General features: G+C 36.7%; 1 protein-coding gene across 4 annotated transcripts in view; it reads right to left on the reverse strand.

Annotated features, from left to right (window-relative positions):
- GRB14 (growth factor receptor bound protein 14) overlaps window positions 1-23,870 on the reverse strand; it is a 64,595-nt gene that overhangs the window by 35,915 nt on the left and 4,810 nt on the right. The window contains exons 3-5 of one of the 4 annotated variants that reach the window (XM_090143883.1): window positions 10,906-10,961; window positions 7,891-7,964; window positions 7,613-7,701 (exon numbers count right to left, since the gene is read on the reverse strand). The exons of 2 other annotated variants lie outside the window; for them this stretch is intronic. In XM_090143883.1, coding sequence (XP_090000009.1) covers window positions 7,613-7,701; window positions 7,891-7,964; window positions 10,906-10,961 — 219 coding nt within the window. Of the gene's footprint in view, window positions 1-7,612; window positions 7,837-7,890; window positions 7,965-10,905; window positions 10,962-23,870 lie in introns of those variants that run through there. One more of the 4 variants, XM_090143879.1, reaches the window with a different exon arrangement.

A 23,870-nucleotide genomic window follows, 5' to 3' on the forward strand; every position in this document is an offset into this window, starting at 1 on the left:
AGGTCTCTCCAAGTGTAAGCCATTTTGTGATTCTATTACTTAGAAAAAGTGATGGAAAATCATATTACAGGATTCAAAGAATCTGACTTGAAGGAGGAACTTCAGTAATTCATTTTTTTTAAAACAGCCTTAGAAATGGTGAACAAGCAGAAAATAAAAATGGTTCTCAGTACACCAGTGTGCATTATTCCCCAAATTAAAACATGATAGAAGTTATCTACAAACTACTACATTTTCCAAAGAAGTCATGTATGAAGATTGAAGAAGAAAGGATTTTTAGTGTATGGCCACTAAAATATACTCGTGGATTTTGTTTTCTGTGCACTACAAAGTTAAGGGCAGAAATTTATCAGTCTTATGTTTGAATAGTTCGTCCCTTTTTGTGTCAAAGCGTTAACATTATTTAGAAGAGGCTTTCTGTATTTAATAGTGCAGTTTGTCTAACATATCCTTCACTTGTCAGAGATAAATAGAATGCTGTGTTCCAGCACAAGAGAAAGAAAATCTGTTACTGCCGCGTTCTGGCTGCACTATGTGTTTCTGAAGAGATACAAGCTATAAAAAGAAGTACCTATTGTTTCTACCGGGGTTTTCATCCTATGTTGCTGGTTTCTTAGCAGAACACTTCTCTTGATGAAGTAGAGAAAGACTAAGGCTCTAAATAACACCAAGTTTTACCAACTAACCCAAGTTACTACAGGAACACAGACAAGACGGGGAGCATGAAATTTAGACTCTGTAATTATAGGTAACAACTTAGTAGCTGCCTAGTGCAAAAGAGAGTCACTTAAATGAGTGGAACAGAAACATTGTTTTCAGTGGATGATGCAGTAATAGAGACTAATAATTTCATAAATTCTATGTATTTTGATAATATTTACCTCTAGCAAATTGTTCTGAAAGGAAAACAAAGTGTAAAGATTGAACGTTCTTCACTCATACAAGAAAACTGTGAATGCACCTATAAATTTCTCATCTCTTCACATGCTGTGATAACCTAGATTCAGAGGTTTTCTGGACTGTCTAGCTGTTTTTATTCTTCACTATTCATAAGCCACATTCCTATCATCATAAACGTTTTAGTTTATTTGTGTTACAACCTTTCTAAAAGTCATATCAAATGGGATATTCAAAAGTTTGGTGTCAGACACCAACCCAACAAGAGTCAGAAATTAGTATGACCACATGAAGAAAAATATCAAGAGTTTGTATATGCAGTTCATGGATAATTTGAGATGTCACTATGTCTGGCTGTTAAGCTAGTACAAGACAAGCAAAGGGCTCCAACTGATATTCAGTCCAGCTACTGTTCAATTGCTTATCTCTTGGAGAAGGGAATTGTTCAAAAAAAGCAGAGAAAGTGGTCTAAGAAGAAAGTATGATATTACATTAGGGTAAAGGTTGGAGGTGGTAACAATACAACATGGAACAAAAATGATGAAAAAGACTGCAGAGAAAGCACAGTATGCTGAACATTAGAGAAAGAGGATTCTAGTAGGAAATAAAGGAAGAGCATTAAGGATGTCAGATGAATGCTTCTCAGTTTTTCATAAGAATTTTAGTGGTGACAAAAGGAAAAGGTATCAGCAATTAAACAAACACTACATATGGGAAAGAAAGGTACCACTACATACTACATATGGGAAAGAAAGATGATTCCCAAGTTATTTATGATGTCCAAGCAGATGTATTCATTGAGCTACAAGTCAGCAGTCCAAGATCTGCTAGAGATTATGACCTGCCACAGAGAGGAGATGAAATACGTTACTAGGCAGAATGTAAATGAGGAGTAAGACACCTCATTTCTCTAAGCCTTCATGGATTCAGAGCTGCAGGTCCAGCAAAACATCCACTTCTTAAGCAAACAAACAAACAAACTTAGTAAGTCAGGCTCAAGAAGCTGGATACGCATTCTTGAAAAGTCTGACTTGCATTGCTTTGTGCTGTTCCTTAGGCACCCATTATGCACTAGACTGTACCAGAATAAACCTCTTCTCATCCAACAACTTCAAGCTATAGAAAACAAGTTGCGCTGAAATATGTAATCATAAATAAAAGATTGAAAGCAACTTACTAAGTGTAACTATGAAAAAAAAAAAAGATTTTGGAATACAATACCAAGTGTTAGAGACTAGGATGGATTGGAGCCAAGATAAAATCTTCAGTATTACAATAGATTTATACTGGTCAAAAAGCTTTGATCATACAATCATAACTTTTAAGTCATGGCATATTGTCAGCATGAGTCTTGCCTCTGTTCCTGACCCAAACAAGAAGTGAGGTTTGGTGGGGCATGGCATTACCCATAGTAACACCATGGAAATAATGAAGGAGCTTGCATCTGAGTAACTCCCTAATGAAAGGTGATACATTTTCTTTGTACGTATTGATAGATCTCCATTTTATCAAAAGTAAATAAAATCTTCTAATTTTTCAGGCCTTTGCTTATGTATCAAAGCATACTACAAGTCTCACACAAAAGGCATGTAAGTATGTGAAATTTGATTTTAAACACAGGATTTCACCAACACCAGTTTCTCCCTTCATACAAAGCAATGTAGCTTAATAAGTAAGGGATTTACTACAAGTTGAAATAACTATTTAGCAACGCTCATGATATTCTTCAAGGCTCTATAACTGTCTGAAGGTTAAGTTCTGACTTCTTGAAGCCTAATTTATTCAAGAGGAGATTAAAGTACTACAGCTAGAAAATGGCCAAGCACTTTTTTCAACTGATGAAAAAGCTGTTCTTTTCCAAAGGATTTCTGCCAGCAGAAAAGGATTTTGAGCAGAGTAGGGCACTAAACACAGCCAATTTCCTTGGTTACTCTATGAAGGTTGCTAGATGTTCAAAGAAGGCAAGAAGAAACAAAAAAACATACCAACGATCTGTTCAAAAAATGAAGAGAGAAGGAAGACAGAGTGCAACATTAATTGTGCACTACACTTTGCCAAACTATACAAGGGACAAGTAATGACCAAGTACATTAAGCTATTGAGTTTTTAAAAGACTTTCTAAAAACCTCTGCACGGTCATTACTTGCTCTCATACAAACACCATCCCCACTACCTTTCATGGCAACTACACAACACAGTGCTATACATTTTAAGTTCCAAGATAATCGACAGTTCCGTATACAAAATATTATATAAAATTAGACTACTTATAGAGACTGGAACAACACAGGACAGAACAAAAAAATCTCACTTCCCCCACCTGCACATAGTTAGTGTAATTTTGATTTTATTTATATGCTGCGAGATCATTTTGATATACAATAAAAATGGCAGGAAACTATATTGGTTTCATGTTTGTAGAAGCATTCAGTGTGACAGGCCAAGTGGTATATGGTTGCCATACCAGAATCCATCTTTAGATGACTGAGTAGAAAGAGTAAAGTAGAGCACTGAATCAAGATGATTTTGGCTGAAATCCTCCTTACAGAGGAAAAAAGTCCTGCATTATCTTTTTCCTAAGGGGGTCCTGTCAGTAGCTCTTTACTAAACATTCCCTAGACCTAACCAGACCTCTTCCACAAAGTGAAAATGCAAGTCTGCCACCCGCCTTCTTCCCTACCATCCACAAACAATCTCTACAGTCATGTCAACCTCCACCATGAGCAGATAACCTAAATCTGCAAGTACAGTAAGAAAGATGACTGAATTCTACGCAATTCATCCATTCGTAGCTAACACAATATTTGTATACTCCATCAAACAAGTTTCTGAGGCAAGAAGTTTCCCTGGACACTTTCAAGACGAGGCTGGATAAGGCCCTGGGCAGCCTGATGTAGCTGGGGTGTCCCTGTTCACTGCAGGGGAGTTAGACTACATGGCCCTCAGAGATCCCTACCAACTCTAAGGATTCTATGATTCTGTGATTCTAAGTAGACATCTGTAAAAATAGTTTCACAAAGTTTTTAATGTTATCAAGAGAAAGCAGGAATTCCAGGTCTCCCTGAATAAAATGCAGCCTATTTCTCATATTTCTCATGTGTTTTCAAACCATTGCAGGATGTTGCTCTTTGTCTTATTATACTGTACAAAAGGCAAAGAGGGCATGGTTGGTGTTTATACATCTTCAAATGACTATTTTTCAAACTATCCTTATAAAGAGATGCTTCATACATGAATGCTTTGTCTGCTTCCAGATACTTATAAAATGTATCCATTTATCACATCACTTAAATGCCTTTATGTAAGATTTCCAGATTAGTACATTGGCCTTTCATCTAGAGGAATCCAAATGCAAAACTGAAAAATTACTCTCACACTCTTAGCCTTGCAGAGGTGTGCATGTTGATTACGGAGGTACAGTCCAGAAAAAAATAGCTGGAATTAAGATCCAAAAACATCTTCAAAATTGCTCAAATCCAGCATGCAATGTAAAATATATTTTCCTTTTCTAATCATTCTTTCAATACTCAATTTATTCTTCTGATCATTCAATCTAATATTTTTTTCAGAAGAAATATTTCTTCCATTTAAGAGAAACAATGTAATCTCCTCAAGGATCATTGGAAAATATTCAGCTGGAGTACACAGTACCTGTTTCACATTATGTGACAGTGTTCTACAAAGCTGCTGTGAAAAAAACCCATAAATCTGTTCTTATACTTTGCATCCAACATCAGGTGTATAAGTACTCTTCTACTGATCTACATATATAGCACTTCTGCAGATGTTTGTCTTTAATAAATAACTGGTTTGTAACAGGCTGTAAAACAATGTGCTGAAAACATCTTTTGAATCTGATGTCTTAAAAACATTTTTGGAGGAGTACAAAGTTATTCACAAAAAAAAAAAAAAGATTAAAGAAAACATTTAACTGTGTTGGATTAATTATATGTCTAGTTTAGTCCATATACTCACTATAAATCTGGTTATAATAATATTCAATATGCATAATTCCCCATGCTTTTTAATCAAGTCATTTTTCTGTCTGCATTAAAAGATTCTTGGAATCTAAATGAGGCTCTGTAGCTTTAGTTAAAAATATATTGAGAAAAAAAAAACAAAAACATACCAACTGTGATAAGTACTTCCTATCAAATTTTAAAACAGAAAGTATGAAAAAAAAAATTGGACAAAGCATATTACTTATTTGGAATGAAAATGAGGAAAAACATTTATTCAGTGAAGTGGTAGAACAGCCACACTGTCACATTAATAATGAAAAATATCACCTTTTGTGAAGGAGAAAAACAAATAATTTCCAGTACCATAATTAAACAAGAGTTCTTACACAAACATTAATGCCTAAATTAAAGTAATAATAATTTTGAATGATCAGTAGCCTAAAATAGTATTTTATGAATCAATGCTGAAGCTTCTCACAACTATGCAGTGCTAACATAACATTTCCAGACTTCCAATTACCAGGTACTTTTGCATCACAAAAAACAGAAGCTGTAGTACTTTCTGTAAAAGATGATCAATTTCAGTTAACAGAAATACTATTTAAAGGAAGAATCCAGCACAATCAATGTGAAGATCCTATGACTGAACTGGATCTCTGCGTTTCTCATGTCCGTGATAAATGTATTTGCACGCATACACACATATTACCCTTACAAGCAAGACTCTTTCTTGCCTGCTGCCTGCCTTCCTTTCTTCCCTGTAGTATTTCTTCTCTAGAAATTAAGTTAGTGCTACAGAAATAACAAAAAGAATATTCTGAATAGAGAGAAGAGACACATTTAGGAAGAATTCTATAGACAAAGATATAAGCATCACAGCAAATCAGGTCACAAATTTGGCATACAATGAGCTCTCAGTGAGCATACAGATCTCTCAGAACTTTTGCAGCTGTGCAATCCAATAGCTACCCACCTAATGCAACATCCTGTGCTGCTTCCTCCTCCCACCTCCATAATCTTTATTTTGGGGCTTGCAAAGTGCACAGAAAGAGAGAAGTAAAGCCAATAATTACTAACTGCTAATTTAACAATAGTGTGAAAACATTTGTTTTAAAATCAGAGAGACTGCACAGAAAACTTAGTCACTGTGCCTTAGTAGAGAAAAGAAAAACCCTTAAGACTGCTCAGAGGATGATGCTCAGCTCTCAAAAGCAAAAAAATGAAAATATACAATATAGTTACAACTGAGTTTCCTAGCCTTCCAAATCTTATATTGAACAAAGTTACACACCTCTTCCCTCCCACACAGCACTATCTCTGAGCATACCAGGAGTCCAATACAACCCTTCAGTACAACACTTCAAGAACAAAGACCTTCAGCTCCTGACATACTGATGGAAATAAAAAAATTAAGACAACTGAAGATTTGAGACAGGGATGGGGGTTCTGGGAGGCAGGAAAAAAGGAAGTGTAGGGAACCACAGGACTGGGAGAATGAGTGCTGAAAAGTCAAACTTCAAATATATTTTTTGTAGAGTCTAACAGAGATATACATCCTGCACATGTCTGAACCTGAAGAGTAGTTTATGATCACGTAATTGAGGTAGCAGTATAACCTAATCTTTACATAACGAAGATGCTAAGACTGTGTTTCCACAGGCTTCCCTTGCAACCCAAACAATAAAGTAATCAGACAGACTAATATAAATCCTAAATCAATAAGAGCTATGCATTCATATACTGCTCTAGACTCACTGGACTCAAGCTGGACTCAAGCCATAAGAAGTATATGCTGCATCCTGTGTGAATTGCTTAAGAGTACCATTTAATACCATAGCAATATTTCAGTGAAATTTCATTCCTCACACCACTGGTATAATAAATGCCTCTGAGTAACAGAAGAGTCTATTAACAGTGATCCTGGCACATTATGCAGCAATGAACTTATAAAAGATATCTACACATTAACAAAATAAATCAAACTAACAAATGACTTACAGTTAGTTTGAACTAACTTTCTATAAGTTAATATAACTGGCTTAGTGGTGACATATTTCCATAGTTCATGTGTATTTTTACCTTTACAGTTATTGTCAATGTACTGAATTACTCTGGGCAAACCTATTGCACACAGCCAAAAAGATTTTATATTGTTACCACATTTGAGTAAGATTAAAACAAAACAAACAGGAAAAAAAAAAAAACACCCACAAAAAAACCAGTGGCTACAACAAAACACTGTACAGTGTTACCTTGATTCCCAGAGTACGTGATGAACCACACACCAGTAAGATGCTAGCCAGAAAAGGTGGAAAAAAAGCATATTGCATTTGAAGCTGATCCAAAGCCTATACAAATGGACTCCAAACAGCTTTTATTGAGATAACTACCATAGCATATTAAAGAGGCTTATTTCAATATTCTGAAATGCAGTTAACACATTATATTTAAAACTTATATGTAAGGATGTGATCAAAATTTCTTTCACAAAGGAATTATAATTGTAACAGAGAAAAAAAAGCACAGTAACAAATATACATAAATACGTATGTGTGTGCACAAAAATACTTTAAGTAATAAAATTAAAAAATCTGCATTTATCAGAAAACAAAAATTCTTACTACACAAGAAAAATAAAATAAGATAAAAATCAAATATTAGCATATTTATTTAAAACACAGTTAATTTACTCTAAGCAAATGCAATATCAACCCATACTAAAGAGAGTTTCAAGATTAATTTAAATGCCATACCCGTTTCTGCAGAGTTACTGGCATTACTGCAGGCAACGTCACTCTTCTTGAAGACAAACTCATGTCTGCTTTTCTTAGAACTTGACAACCTTCACTCAGGTGATAACATGAAACAGAACAAAATACTTTGCAATATTCCTTGAAGTCTAAATTCTCATCACCTCAATCCTGTAGAGTCAGTTCAAAGAACAGAGTAAGGATGCAGTCAATGCCCCTCTGTTTATGCAAATCCAGTCCTACACAAAGGCACTTATGTAAGGCCCAGGGGTAGGACTAACCAGAAATCAACCAACCAAAGAGCTCGAAAACTTGTCTTCTGTCCTTGGGAAGGCTCACACTGATATCTCTGTCTATGAAAACAAGCAGAACAGCACACATTTCTATCATGTTTTTATTGCCCTAATAATAACAGCAACAAAAATACTCAAAACTACACCATTAATAATAATTTTTAAAAAAAGGAAAAAAAAAAAAAAAAAGCCTGTTAAAGACTGCATTCTGGCAGTGGTTATTGAGTGGTCTTAGCAGTGATGTTTTTTTCCTGGCCTCTTCCAGGAAATAAAATGCATTTCTCAGTCAGTTCTCGTGGTTTTAAGGTGTCAGGAAGATAACTGAGTGTAAGAATAAGAGCACTGAAACCATTCCATGATTCTCTATCAAAGAATCACTTTCTTCAAAGCAAAGTAATTGCTTTTCGCTTAAAGTAATGCAGGTTTTATCTCTGTAACACAACAAAGTTGTATAGCTGACCAAATATTTTGTGGATTCAAGTTGTTGATCACCCCTACACACATATTTATTTATGCATCAAATATCTCCTTAACAATTAATTAATTAAGCCTGAGGTTGCTCTTTCTGTGTCAAAAAGTGAAATCGTTCATTACTTACACGATGAGGCAATATATAACATTTTCCAAGGTCTCTTAAAATGCTTAATAGCAGAAATAGCTTTCCTATTCTGTTGTTATGCAGCATGGATATGCAAAGACTCTGTTGTAAACCAAACCATTAAATATGTTTTAGAACAGTGTCATTGGATATTTGGATTACAACTCTTGATTAAGCTGTTCATATCAAGAACATTGTAACCCGTGAAAGCTGCAAACATTCTGCAAAATTATTTCTATCATTCATATATTTACAACATCTCAAATAATAACATATCAGGTGTGCAGATAACTATAGTTTCATAGAAAGTTACTCCAGATAAATTCTTTAATACACATCTTATTATTTAGATGTACTAGAGGTGTTCAAAAGTGACCTGGCAAATATTAGAACAATCCATGCCAAAATTCACTTTATCATATTGATACGGTTTTTCCCTAACTGGAAATGAACACATCCCTTTGTTATCCCAAAGTGTCTAGAGAAAAGTATGAGCTACAAGACATACAAAATTATATACTTGCAACTTAAAGATTAACCATGTGTTTAATGTATGAGGGCTGCTCCAAAAGTAATACCTCCTGTTTTATTACATTGGCCAGCAACATCCGAGGCGGATAATGCTGGTGTGATGGCAGAAGAGGTTGAACCTTCCCACTAATATCATTCCATGCTGTTGCCACATGACGGACGGCAGCAGAGGAGTAGTCTGACATAATGGATTCTGACATGGCAGATGCCTATGAAGCAATGGAGTGCCGCTGAATTCTTCCATGCAGAAAAAATGGCACCCACTGACAATCATGGATGCTCGCTGAACATTTACAGAGATCCAGCAGTGGAGATGAGCACAGTGAGGCAGTGGGTGGTGCATTTCAGTAGTGGCAGCAGGGACCATACGTTACCTCTGCTGGTGCAGATCTTTATGAGCGCAGTGTGCAGGCTCTGGACCATCACTGATGAATACATATCTAATGGGGTGACTATGTTAAAAAACAGTGCTTTGTAGCTGAGAATTTGCTCTATTAAATGGTGCTATTGTGCTTTTTATATGTTGTAGTTTCCATGGAAATAAATAGGAAGCATTAGTTTCGGGGTGACCTACGTAATTTGGTATTGTGGAGTTTTGTAAATAGCAAAAGGTACGCAACAATTTACTGGCATCAGTAAGATAGTTTAGATTTCAGGGTTTCAAAACATCTATTTTTGTGCTAGGTTACCTTCCTGAAATCCTAAAATCAGTATACATCAGGTAAGTTCTGTTGATGAACAATGTAAACAAACATTGTAAAAACAGGGGAAAACAACGAAAAAACATACATCTACAAAACAACCACCTGCCACTAATTGACAGTTTTACCTGCAGCTCTCGAACAGTAATACGTCACTACCAAAGAATATAACATATTATACACATTTACTTCTATTTTTCTCTCAAGCTCCAGTCCAAAATTCTTATGACTGTTTTGAGAAAACAACAGAATATAAAATTATTCTGGAGATTGTGTTTAAGTGTTAATTCTGTAATATTCTTATCCAGTAGAGATAGCTATGATAAATGTCAAGTGTTTGCAATTAGGTTTTTACCTTTCAGGCGCAGTTTTTTATTTCCTATGAGAGCATGTTCTCAAAATTTTATAGCATGATTTTAAAACTTTTCTGTAAGACTCAGAAAACAACTCGTGGTACTAGAGCTTGATCCTCTAGGAATTTTACTCCTAGGAATATTATATATACATGTCTGCAGCACCACAGCTACAAACTCCCTCTGCAATCTTGTTTCCTTGGATCTTAGGGAAAAAATATTTGGAAAGCAATAACTGCAAATCTCAGTGCACTGCATTAGTGGCTTCCATTGGGAAAGAAACAAAAATAGTCCAAGCCATTTTTCCCTGACCCTGAGTATCGAAGGTCCTTGTCTTTCCAAAAGCACATGCAGCTTTTCATTCTATGAATAATACTGACCTATTTGTCTGCAAAACAAAACAGGGGATCATTTTCTTTAGTGAGACTATTTCTTTGTTATCCTCTCCAACCATATACATAGGCCAGATCTGTTTAGAAAGAAGCAAACACTGAACGTTGTGTTTGACTTCTGTTACAAATGTCAATATTCAGATCTCATTTGACTTTTAACAAAAAATATACTCCGGTCATGTACTTCTACTAATGAAAACACACATCAGTTGCACCAAAAAAATGCACCAAGGAATACTTTCATCTCTTAAATTTCCCAAGCAGTGGATTAGAAAAAAAGAAAAAAAAAAAAGCCATCTCAACTTCTGTGGGCATACCTTGCAGAGTCAGTTCACCATATGAAAGCTAAGATGAATATTGTTGATAAATGTGAGATTAAAAAGAGGTTTTGAAAGTCAATATGCCTTAAGGCAAATATGTAATCATCTTGTTTTATGCAGGTAAGGGATTTGACTTGTCCACGGTGGGTCTTCAAGCAATTCTGCTGGTGGACAAGAAGAAAATCAGATCTAGCTCGTTTTCCAGAGAGCTCTGTAAGATGAATTTATTTATGCAGCTTTTTATTCACATTTTGGTTTCCAGATACAGTCCTGAACACACTGAACACTGAATAGTGAAAACGCTATTTATCAGATATTGCAAAACATAAACCATTTCTATTTCTTGCTACTAAAGAAAGCACAACTAAATTGACTGGGTAAGAACTGAAAAGCTCTTGGTAAGCGTTAGTAGCTCCAGTGCTTTATAATACATGAAACTGAGATTCTGCTAGTAGAAGAAGGTCAGTGTTGTACTTAAGGTACTGGTCATGGAGTCACAACAGCTGATTTTATTCCTGGCTATGCCAGACATAACAGGAATGTGGGCATTTATATGTAACAAACAAGTCAGACACAGCTTTTGCCCTGGTAGATTAAAAAACATCCAGAGAATTGAATTCCATTAAAGCTTACAAAAACCTTTGACACTACTTTTTTGTACTTGTTTTTTCTTAAACCTAAGGCAGAATATTTTTACACTAGAGCAATGTAAAATTAGGTAAGTTATTTAAGTTATTTGTTATGCAGCCTGCATTTGTTGACAAAGTACTCCTATCTACTTGGCACAGTCAATTCTGCCTCTCCACTATAGGAAGAAACAGTTATACAATTGGCATGATTGTGGAAACATACACAGGCTGTTTTCGGAAAAGGTTGGTCAAATAACTATTCCTTACAGCTTCAATATGGTTACCCAATAGGAAAAAAAAAACCCTTTAAAGCATTGCGAGCCTTTCTATTCCTCTAGCCCGTTATACAAAGAAACATAAGGTCTTATTCTTCAAACAGAACATGCAATATACTGTCTTAGAACACTGACAATGTCTGATTCCTATGCAAAAACAGTTGCATTAAAGCAGAATACATTACCTGTAAATCAACATGGATATAACTTATCTAGTAACTTCTAGTAACTTGCAACATTATGATGTCTACTCTTCTGCCTCTTCATACAATTATCTACTATTAAATGCTTCTAACTGAAGAGACTAATGTGCAAAAAAAAAAAAAAAAAAAAAAAGAACCAGCACAACTCACAGATTCAGCTCTTCCACATACAAGGTAGGCATTACAAAGAACAAACCCCGATGGAGCAGTGCAATGGCAAAGCAAGAAAACTCTGCATCTTAAACCGTGCACTGGAAAGACACCTCCAAATCTGTCATTTCTAGCTCTCAGCAGACAAGTTTTTTTTGCTGGCAAAGAAGAATGTACTGCACAAACTCTGATCTCCTGATCACTGAATTAATAACCCATTTGTCAACTTTCTCCTTCCCCCTAGTTATAGCTATGATATAACCAGGTCAAACTGACCCTTACTCATACATGAAAAAGAGATTCTTGGATAAAAATTCTCAGAAACTACTTTCTGAAAGTCAAGATTACAAACTGGTTGTATTAGTAAACAGTTCTCTTTACCAAGTCTTTTCCTCAAAAGAAAATATGTTTAGCAATATACATGCATAGAACTAAAGCAAAAAGAAATACGAGTTAGATGAAGAAAGCAAGAAGATATATGCTGAAAAGCTGGCTTTGGTTTTGCTGTCTCCATGTGTTCCTCTTCAGAAGGAGCTAGTTTCATTTCAGAAACAGAAGCCTTGTTAGTATTTTAGTATTTGTTACACAGAAATCAACGAACAACAGCAGTCAGTCAAGCACGTGAGAGCTCCACAAACAATATATTTTCCTCACTGTATGCTCAGACTGCTTGGACTGAATTGGAAATGTGTTTTATCTCAGTCACAACAGAAGATGTCCTCTTAAATCTCATTTGGAAGAGTCTGTAAGAATAATTTTACACATATTATATTTCATAAATATGAAAATCAACAAGTACTATTATAATATTATCATAATAAATATAAATGTAATCCCTAGTTGAAATCTGCAATTCAAATGGAAGAGCTTAACAAATAGATAACAGATAAGGTTTGTATCAATACATAAGCCCAAAATACAAAGAATTGGGGCATTTTTTTCATCATTTCTGCACAGTAGCTCTCTAGAAAAAGCCTAAACCTTTCCTCTTCAGTAAGTTATATACTACTCATTTTCAGCTATCCTACAAATGATGCTTGGCTGAACATGAGCCAACAGTGTGCCCAGGTGGCCCAGAGAGCCAATGCCATCCTGGCCTGCACTAGAAATAGCGTGGGCAGCAGGAGCAGGGAGGTGATCATCCCCCTGTACTCAGCACTGGTGAGGCCGCACCTCGAGTACTGTGTTCAGTTTTGGGCCCCTCACTACAGGAAAGACATTGAGGCCCTGGAGCGTGTCCAGAGAAGGGCAATGAAACTGGTGAGGGGTCAGGAGCACAAGTCTGATGAGGAGCGGCTGAGGGAGCTGAGATTGTTTGGTCTGGAAAAGAGGAGGCTCAGAAGAAATCTTATTGCACTCTACAACTTCCTGAAGGGAGGCTGTGATGAGGAGAGGTTTGCCGTCTTCTCCCAGGCAACAAACAGGACCTGAGGAAATGGCCACAAGCTGTACCAGAGGAGGCTCAGGTTAGACATAAGGAAGAACTTTTTCTCTTAAAGCATGGTCAGGCACTGGAATGGCTGCCCAGGGAGGTGGTGGAGTCGCCGTCCCTGGCAGTGTTCAAGAGGCATCTGGATGAGGAGCTGCGAGATATGGGTTGTGCTTGTGGTAGCAGTGGTAATGGGAGGACTAGATGATCTTGTAGGTCCTTTCCAACCTTGTGATTCTATGATTCTGTGATTAAAATACCCCTTTTTGGGCCTGAAAAGCTGAGTCATTTCTGTTTAAAAACTCATTCAAGATTTGGGAAAAGTAACATCCAACTACTGTATTGCTGAAATCCATCCTTCAATATCCAATGACTTACTGCTTTAGAATATCTTATGTCTTCCACACATCTTGATTGACACAGCAGTTACAAATTCCAGTTTCACATCAATTCTATTTCTGGCATCCACTTTTGCCAGTTACCACTGAAGCATAACGGGAATCTGGCATTGTCTTTCATACATTGAAACCTTCTATCTGTTTGCCCAATGATCGCTAGAAAAGAACTAAGTTATAATGCTTGACTTCCTTCAAGAATGTATTAATGTTTAATCTTCAGTGTTATTAAATAAAGCTCATTGTCTCAAGGGCAGAAGTACAAAGGACAAAGTATAAAATTTTATTAAAAGTAACTGAAAAGGAGCACTTCTCCAAAATCCTTCCATCTTGCTTCTGATTTTATTTTAAGAAATGTGGAAAGTAACACAAAACAAAAAAGCCTATCCACACAACATATTCTTTTCTTGGTTGTTCCCAATTTCCACAAATGAGGAAGCTACTGTCTTAAGATCACAATAGTAGTTTTGTGGACACCTGGGTAGAAATGAGTCCCACTGTCCAGTGAGTTACCCAGAGAAGTCTTCAGAGGACACAAGACACAAACTTCCTTTGAAAGTTTCATGTTCTCAAGTTATCTGAATATGACAAGCTCACAGTGATTTATCATTATCTATCAGAATAATAATTATACAAATTATACAAAAATATAAGTTATTTTTTAAGCTGTGAAATTCAGGTTTTACCTGGAAAATGAACATTTCAACACAAATGTTACTATAACACTGCAGAAGAAACAAAACAGCCTACCAGGACAATCTGAAATTAGATATCCGTTACCTCCTGTCACACACATACGCACACAAAAAACCCAATACTCTGAAAAAAAAATCTAGATTAAAAAAAGAAGCACTTAAATATTTATATCATTATATTTTTTAAGTGCAACTAGACAAAAATTACACATAATGCTACAACGCGCTAATCCAAGAGGGGTTCTATTATGCCAGAGAAAGCTACTGTTATTATTAATAACAATCACACAAGCCTGGGAAAAAAAATCTCCCCTTACATTACTCATCTTCATAATTTGTGATTATGAAAGTGTACACATTGTAAGAACAACAGTAGAAAGCAGAATACTACCCATTAATGCTGCTCTAAATTTGAAAGCACCAAAGAGCACAGTGAAGTTCTGCATGTTCTCCAATTCTCCATATCAACCTGTGGAATCCGAAATCCTTGTTATACAAATAGCCCTTGCAAAGGTTTTTAGCTGCCTACTTCTGCAATCAATAGGTTCAAAACAAATTGAAACACACACTGCTACCAATGTTCTATCAAATCATAAGAAAACCCTAAGAAATCTGTAAAAGCGCTATATAGCAGTGAATTCTAGTGATTACAAGAAATTCTTGTAAACTTCTAGCCTGTTTTCTTAACATTTGATACCATTACTTTGTCATTATCAAGTGCCTGCAGCTGTTCACAAGCTCAAGGCCTTAATGTAATCAGTAACAGGAGTTATCATAACAGAACTCATATAAAAAGGCTATTTATAGCCCAAGAATGCATTCATTGAAAAATCCAATTTTGACTGCAAGGCAATCTACTACATCTTGTTTTTCTGTGCATCTAATACCAAGTTGAAAAGCAAACAGACAGAAATACCAGTGTTCAGCATATACATACCTACCAAAAATAGGCAGGAACAATCCATTAGTACACAAATTAGAAGCACAGGCACATCTCTAAGATAACCAATATACATTTCTTTCTCAAGATTTAGGTATTAAATATCATGAATGCTACTGGGCTAAATATGAGCTGATTAACTGTAAATGAATGTTCTGTGACTGAAGCTGCAGAAAAGAAAGTTCAAGCTGTTATCAGAGCAGAGGTTTAATTTCTTCTCCCTTTTAATTCCTCCTCCCACAACCGTCCTTCTTGCAAAATTTTCTTTGGCCTGATTAGCATTTTTTTTTAGTCTTCCTATTTGAGGTGACTCCTATCAGGACTTTAACATGAGAGGCTTACTTAATTAAGTATGCTGTCCTGAAGATTTCCCTTTATCTTTATACCCTAATTGAAGGCATTCATAAAGGAATTAATTTCCTTAGAAGTAATCATTTTAAACATTCTCAAGACAAACAAGGAGAATACGAGCAGTGGTCAACAGCCACCTCCTGCTTATCATTACGGGATTTTACCACTTGCTAGAAAAACATCCCATCTTGTTAATAAGATGGAATCCCTAAGACCCAAAAATCCCACTGAAAGATATATCAGTACATCATTCATAAACAAAAAAAACCCAAACCCTCAAATACATTTTTGATTTTGAGCAGATCAGTCTGAAAGTAATGCCTCCTACTTACTTCCATGCAAACTATAACACATACAAAGAGCACAATTACACTGTCTGATACAGCAAATTCTCAGCTACAAAACCCTATTTTTCAACACAGTTGCCACCATTAGTTATGCATTTTCACCAGTGATGAACAAAAGACTACCTACCAGGCTCACAAAAATCTGCAACAGTTTATGGAAAACTACTGTTGCTGTCGCTGCTGCTGAAATGCAACACCACCACCTCACTGTGCTCACATCCACTGTTGGGTCTCCATAAATACTCAGCCAGCATCACTGAATGCCACTGGCAGCCATTTTTTCCGTATGGAGGAATTCAATGATACCTCTTTGCCTCGTAAGCCCTTCCATGTCAGACGCCATTTTGCCAGACCACCCATCTGCTGGCATCTGTCACACAGCAATAAAATGTAATGGGATCCTGGTGGGAAGGTTCAGCCTCTACTGCCATACTGCTTCCGACATCATGGGTCATGATAATAAAATGGGAGGCATTACTTTTGGAGCAGCCTTGTAGCATGAAGATTACCTACGTGAACAGCAAAAAGATCATGAAGCAAAAATTTGGGGGGAAAAAAGCCCCAAACAAATACTGTATTGGTGGCTCTGGAGTTATCACGTTACACAAGTAAGTTCCCAGCTATTTCTTGTAACCAGCATATACATCTAGAACTTCACTTTCAAAACACTGCTGTTTAAGCCTTTTAAGATTTAAAAAAAAAAAAAAATCCACAACAGTAACTGGGGGAAGAGAAAATTCTCAATACTTTAAGAACAGTACAGCTTTAAAGGTCAGGCCTTTAAACAGCAATCCACAAAAGTTTTCAATATCCATCTTAATGATATCAACCTAGAATAAATGATACAAAATTATGAATGTTATTAAGTACTGTTCTAATTAACCCAAACTGTGCATCCTTTGAAGTCAAATGGAAATGTTTATCTGTTTGGAACAAAAGACAGCTCAGACAGTGTTCCATAAAGAGAAGATGTCATTACTTTCCAGTGCTGCAGTACTGTAGTTTGGCATCCCCTTCCCAAGGGTATCACTCACTCTCTGACAATACCACCAATGAAGAGCTGCCTCAAAAAATATCTGCTTCATGGATCTGTCAGTGAAGGGTGCAGAGCTGCAAGAGAATGGCCTAACCATCTCAGTTCTCCTGTATACAAACATAACCATTCCTGGCTTCACTTATGAGTAAGTACCTACCACATCTTCTTTCTGAAAACTATGAGGATTCAGACTCCATTGGTCAGAGGTTAATCTTTTAAAGCCAAAGTGAAATAAAGCTGAGTTATCAGTAGTAACTCAGCAACGTTAAAGTGGAAGTTCCCTGCAGCTTCAGTGGGTTCAGCTGTCAAGTCTTTTGTATATTCAAAGAAATTGAGAGTGTTTTTACCATTGTCTGCTTCACTGACCTCATAACTGTACAGCACTTTGGTGAGATCATGGAACCAAAATCTCAGGTGGTCAGCTCAGAATTCAGGAGATGAATACCAAAATACAGATTTCTGGAAAAACAGAGTTTATAAATTTACAGAGGTTTTCTTCACAAAGAACCTACTGCAGTGTACCAGAGGTTTCTTACTCCAAATGTACCTTCTCAAATAATTCAGAGGAGGCAGTTTACTGTACTGAGAAAACGTCCTATCAGAGAAGATATGAAATTTCAGTTTTGAATTTCAAGTTGATGAAGCTTAAAATAATCAAATATAAAAGAATGATCGAAATCATTCAAATTTGACAAACACTGGCAAAAATAAGACCAGAATCTTTGACAGTACTGATGATTTTTTTGTTTTTTAACACTACAAAACAAACAAACAAAAAAAACCCAAAAAACTCACTATTCTGACAAAAGTGAATTAAAGAACAAGCTTAAAGAGGGAATACCTTAGTAACCAGTAGAGTTTGACCTTGTCTGTTTGTACATAACAATGGGGAAAAAATAAACAAACTAACAAACACAGCTTGTCTTTTTACCAGTTAGAATGTTTGCTTGGGTTGTTTTTGGACAGTAACAAAGGAACAAAGTACAAGGTTAATCTGTAACAACATTGAGAGTTGATCCCAAGTTTCACAGAAAGAAATTTCTGCATTAAAAAAAGAAATGCAATAATGAATGAACCAATGTAAAAAATTGCAAAAAGACAGGACACAAACATAGTATTAAGAAATTTTCCCAAGGTGATGCTTCAGCCATTTGAATATAAACCAGGCAATATTCTTTATTGCTAAATTCTGAAATTGTTCAGCTCTGCCTCCTTATTTTTGTCTAAATAAACCTGTAACTTTATTCCAGTTTCAAGATGACTGGTCAAAGCACATAGGTGTGTGCATTAAAATGACAAGTTGTAATGGTACTCTAAATAATTTTAATCTAATGTAAGAGCAACAAGCTTCTCCTTGCTGGGAGGGAACAGCCCTTTAAACAAAGAACAGAGCTTGGAAACTAGAGCAAAAACCACCAGCTGAGTCACTGCAAAAGGGAGACCAACTGAATCTGGTCTCATATTAGAGACTTCAAATAAAAATCTTGAGCTCTTTAAGTTGGTTCTTTGTAGGATGTTTTTTCTGTTTGTCTGCAAATTGGTTGGAAAGACTTTTCCCCTTTCCTTCTGCATCTTAAACTGTCTTTTTTTGTGTAATTTAAGAGTAAGACTCGTTTAGGAGCTGGAAGGAAAAAAGACTAAGAACTGATAAAAGAGAATGTGTGCAATGTTCTCCAGGCCGGAAAGAAATCTGGCAAGAAACAGACGGACTGGAATTACAAAGTAAATTTAACTAATGCATCTTTTGGTTGGAAAAGATATTTCAACCCTAAGGCAGTTAAAAATAGTGCAAACCCTGGAGCAATGCTATTTAAACCGCAGTTTCCAGACCTCCTTACATCTAATACAAGCAGTGAAAGTAAATACATAAAAAATAATGATGGGTACCTCTGGCATAATCTTCCAGTACTAATCAATTTAGGGTGTTCAGACACAATTTTGTGCACAGACAAAGTAGTTAGAATAGACTAAGAGGAGATGGAAGTGCCTCACCGCTCTGCATCTGTGTCCTATGGATGGAATGGATGGAATTTTTTGCCTTCAAGTGCCCAAAATGCACATTAGATGCCATAACATACTCTTCATTGTAAGAACAAACAAAAGAATTATTCACTTGACAGCCCTAGTAAGAGTATAGGAAACAAACATGAGAAAGAGTTCCTATCCTTCAAAGCTTGGAAACACAAGAAAAAGGTTACTGTGAGGAAACAGAGACACAAACTAGACCTTGTCCACACAAAGACTGTACACACTAACACAGTTACACTAACAAACACTCATTTACATACCCAGAATAAAGCTTAACATAGCACTAAATAAATAAAATAAATACTTCTGGTTTTCAAAGTAAGTTCTAAAAGCATTAAAGCAACAGCAAAGTTAGTCAATATTGTATGTATTCTAGATTAGCATACCAAAAAGTACTTGCTTGAAAATCTATCAATTATTACAGGTCAGTAAAAGTGCTTGTGCTTTTGCTCGGTTTAGAAGTCAAGAGAATACAAGAGTATTTCAGCCAAAACATCTATCACTAAAAGTTTAAGTACCATCTCCTCAGCAATTTACGTCTGTTAACAGAATTATCTGTAAAATTTTCAAGAATGAGGTCTCAAGAGGGTACACTAGAAGACCCTGAATTATAACAGTAAAAAATAGAAATTTTACTCCAATTACAACAGTTAAAACTCAATATAAAACGTAAACTTAGAACAGCAAACATTTAAAGAAACACCCACTTTCTGCCATAACATTCCTCTCAGTCCTTTGCCACAGAGCTTTATATGAAGATCTGTTAACACAAAAGGGAAGTAATGTTCAACTGCAAGCTCCAAAAGTAACATCTCTTGTTTCATTACGTTGGGCCAAGACCTCAGAGGCGTATGTTGGAGGTATGGCAGCAGAGGCTGAACCTTCCCACCAATATTCCACTACGTTTTGTTGCTGTGCAACAGATGGCAGCAGAGGGGCAGCCTGACAAAATGGCGTCTGACATGGAAGAGCGTATGAAGCTAAGAGCTATCACTGAATTACTCCATGTGGAAAAAATGGCACCCATTGACATTCAGCAGTGCTTGCTGAATGTTTATGGAGACCAAACAGTGGATGTGAACGCAGTGAGGTGGTGGTGCTGCATCTCAGCAGTGGCAAACGTGAAATGAAACACAAGCCACATTCCAGTCAGCCATGCACATTTTTACAAGCTTGTCATGTAGTCTCTTGTTCATCACTGGTGAAAATGCACAGCTAATGGCAGTGTGATTATGTTGAAAAACAGTGCTTTGTAGATGAAAATTTGCTCTATCAAACAGTGTTATTGTGCCCTCCTTATGAATTAGTTTCCTTGGAAATAAATAGGAGGCATTACTTTTGGATTGATCTACATACAATCAAATATGTATTTGAGGGTTTTTTTGTATACAAATGATTTCCTGGAAATAACAGTATGAGAGTATTTGGATTCTAAGCGATAAAAATATCTACTTGTTTAGAATATCAATGAAGACAAAAGAGGCAAGAAAATATACAAAAAAAAATTGAGTGTTCTTCCCCTTGAGATTCACTTCAGATTTATTTTTGCACTTCTAATTGAATTTAAAGAAACAAGGCACTAATTACCTTGAACTACTTTTGTGATGAAATACCTCTTTGGCTTATCCTTGAACAGGAGAAGAACTGGCACGATGCAAGTTATTCAGGTTTTGCATTCAGGAAGACTTAAAAAATAATATTAAACATATAGCAAGTTAGTTTTAGTTCATTTGACCAAAGAAAGCTGAATGGAAAGTTTCTTACAAGAAACATTTTCCCCTACTTATATCAAGTTTAATCTTAATTGAAGACAATAGTACTAGTTATTAATTTTGAAAATTAAAGCAGGAAATACACAACTGTTTTACATGTTCAGTTCCTTGACAGTTCTTACAGAACATGAACTCCAAGACACAATTAGGTTTCCATGCGTGAGCTCACTGATTTCATCTAACAACAGCAAACACCTAAAATATTGTCAAGAAAGGCAACATTTCCCACTGTACTCTTAGAGTAGAATCATAGGGATCGGAAAGGACTTCTGGAGGTTATCTAGTCCAAAACCACTTCCAAACTAGCTTCTCTATAGTGGGTTTCAGAGGAGAGCGTCCAGGAAGGTTTTGAGTATCTGCAGACAAGGAGACTGCACCATCTCTCTGCACAGTTTGTTTCAGGGCTCTGTCATCGTCAAAATAAAAAAGCCTTTCCTCATGCTCATATGGAACTCCCTATGTTCCAGGTTGTGCCTGTTGCTCACTGAACTACTGCTGAGCACCACTTAAAAGAACCTGGCCCCATTCTCTTGACACCTGCCCTTTAGACATTTGTAAATATTGGTACAATCCATCCTCAGTCTTCTCCAGGATGAACAGTTCCATGTCTCTCAGTCTTTTCTCATAAGTGAGATGCTCCAGGCCCCTCATTATCTTTGCAGCCCTCCACTGGACTTTCTCTAGAACCTACCTGTCTTTTTTGACAATTCTCCAGATATGGTCACTAGGACAGAGCAGAGGGGGAGCTTCCATAGTGCCTCCCTCAACCTGCTGACCACGCTCTATTTATTGCACCCCACTGGCCTTTTAACACACACCACTGACCTTTTAATGCATCCCATACTGTCAGTGTCACTGGTCTTCTTGGCCACATGAGCACACTGCTGGCACATGGTCAACCTGTTCTCCAACACAACACACAGGTCCCTCTCTGCAGAGCTCCTTTCTAGCAGCTCAGCCCCTAACTTGTACTGACGCATGCACTTATTCCTCTCCAGGTGTAAGAGACTGAACTTACCCCTGTTGAACATCAAAAGGTTCCCATCTACCCAAGTCTCAAGCCTGTCCAGGTCTTGCTGAATAGCAGCACAGCCTTCTGGTGTGTGTCAGCCACACACCAGCTTTGTATTCTCAGCAAACTTGCTGAGGGTGCATTCTATCCCTTCACTCAGGTCACTGATGATGTTGTACAAGACAGGATCTTGGGGAACATCATCAGCTACAGCCTCCAACTAGATTCTGCACCACTGCACACAACACTCTGAGCTCTGGTAGTAAGACAGTTCTCAGACCACCTCACTGACCATATCACACACTTCCTGAACTTGCTTAAGAGGATGTTATGGGAGACAGTGTCAAAAACTTTGCAGAAGTCAAAGTACACAACATCCACTGCTCTCCTCCCATCTACTCAGCCAGTCACAATATCATACAAGGCTACCAGATTGGTCAAGCATGATTTCCCCTTGGTGAATCCATGTAGACTATTTCCACTGCTTCTGATAATCTTCTTTTCATCCACTTGCTTAGACATGACATCCAGAATAAGCTGCTCCATCAAATAAAATGCTATTTATATCAAAAGCACTCAATCCCCTTCTATTTTTCTTCTAAGGACACCAAATTTGATGATTTCATAAGAATAGATTATATAATCCACAAAATGGTTTTACTATCCATACGTTCAGCTGTTGATTTCATCTCCATATTACCCTCTTAAGGGTGAGGATATTAAAAAGTGACTCACTTTTTGGTGAAATGAAAAGGTAGGGAGACGAACCTGGATGAAGAAAAACAGTAGTAATGATAAGAGAAAAAAACAATACTAAATATAGTGGTGGAAGGTGAGATAACACAGTATAACACAATATGATTGGAACTGAAGCTAATAAATCAAATAAAATGAGGAAGAGTTTCCAAAACTGAAGTCCTTACTCTAATGCTGTAGGTGAAGCAGACAGGGAGCAAAGAGGAAGTCTTGTGACTCCCAGATCATTTTATCTTTCCCTCCGAACAGAAAGCTGAAAAATGAAGTCTTCTGGGAGTTGTAGTTCATACTTTTCTTCTGAGACCAAGAGTCCAGAAATATTGACAATCCATGGAACTGCAGCATTAACTCTTTAACTCCCAGTGCACCGCTATGATTTGGAATACCAAGGAAAAACATAAAAACCATGACAACCAGCTCCATGAAATGCTCCCCTGAGAAGAAGGCAGATGTGGCACAGGTCTGCACGTCTCAGCATGCTCAATGCAGGCTTCTTCTTTCCATTTCTAGTTCCTCCTCTGGGAGAATCAGATTTGTCACTATACTGACTCTATACTATCATTTATTTTGATCCCCATAATCTCCCTCTCACTTCTTCTTCAAAAAAAAGAGAGAAAGAGACGGAAAGTGAGGGGAAAAGAAAGAGACAATAAATAATCAAGTTTGCCTCTGAAAGTAAGCTCGTTTTAATTACTGTTAACATGTCAGGATTATGAGACTGAGAATATAAAACAAAACACTTCCCAAACAGAGGAGAAATAAGGAGACCAACAGCTGTGTTGATAAGACAGATTGAACAACGTTCAGACACACAGATGTCCCACTTTCCAAGCACGGAGGCAACCCACTATTCTGCTACATGGCTTTTACCATTTTGCTTTTACAAACTTATTTCCAGTAAGTCAGCCCCACAAACAGACATGCTGTTCAAGCAGCACGTTCAATGCTTTAAGAGGCTCGTGGTAACAGACCGTGAAAAGACAGTAAGAACTTCAGCTTAGGAAAACAAGAGTTCAAAATAACGTCAGTAATATATTTTGAAAAAGAAAGATATT

Source organism: Phasianus colchicus, chromosome 7 (genome assembly GCF_987193195.1).
Source record: "Phasianus colchicus chromosome 7, bPhaCol1.hap1.1, whole genome shotgun sequence".
Lineage (NCBI taxonomy): Eukaryota > Metazoa > Chordata > Aves > Galliformes > Phasianidae > Phasianus > Phasianus colchicus.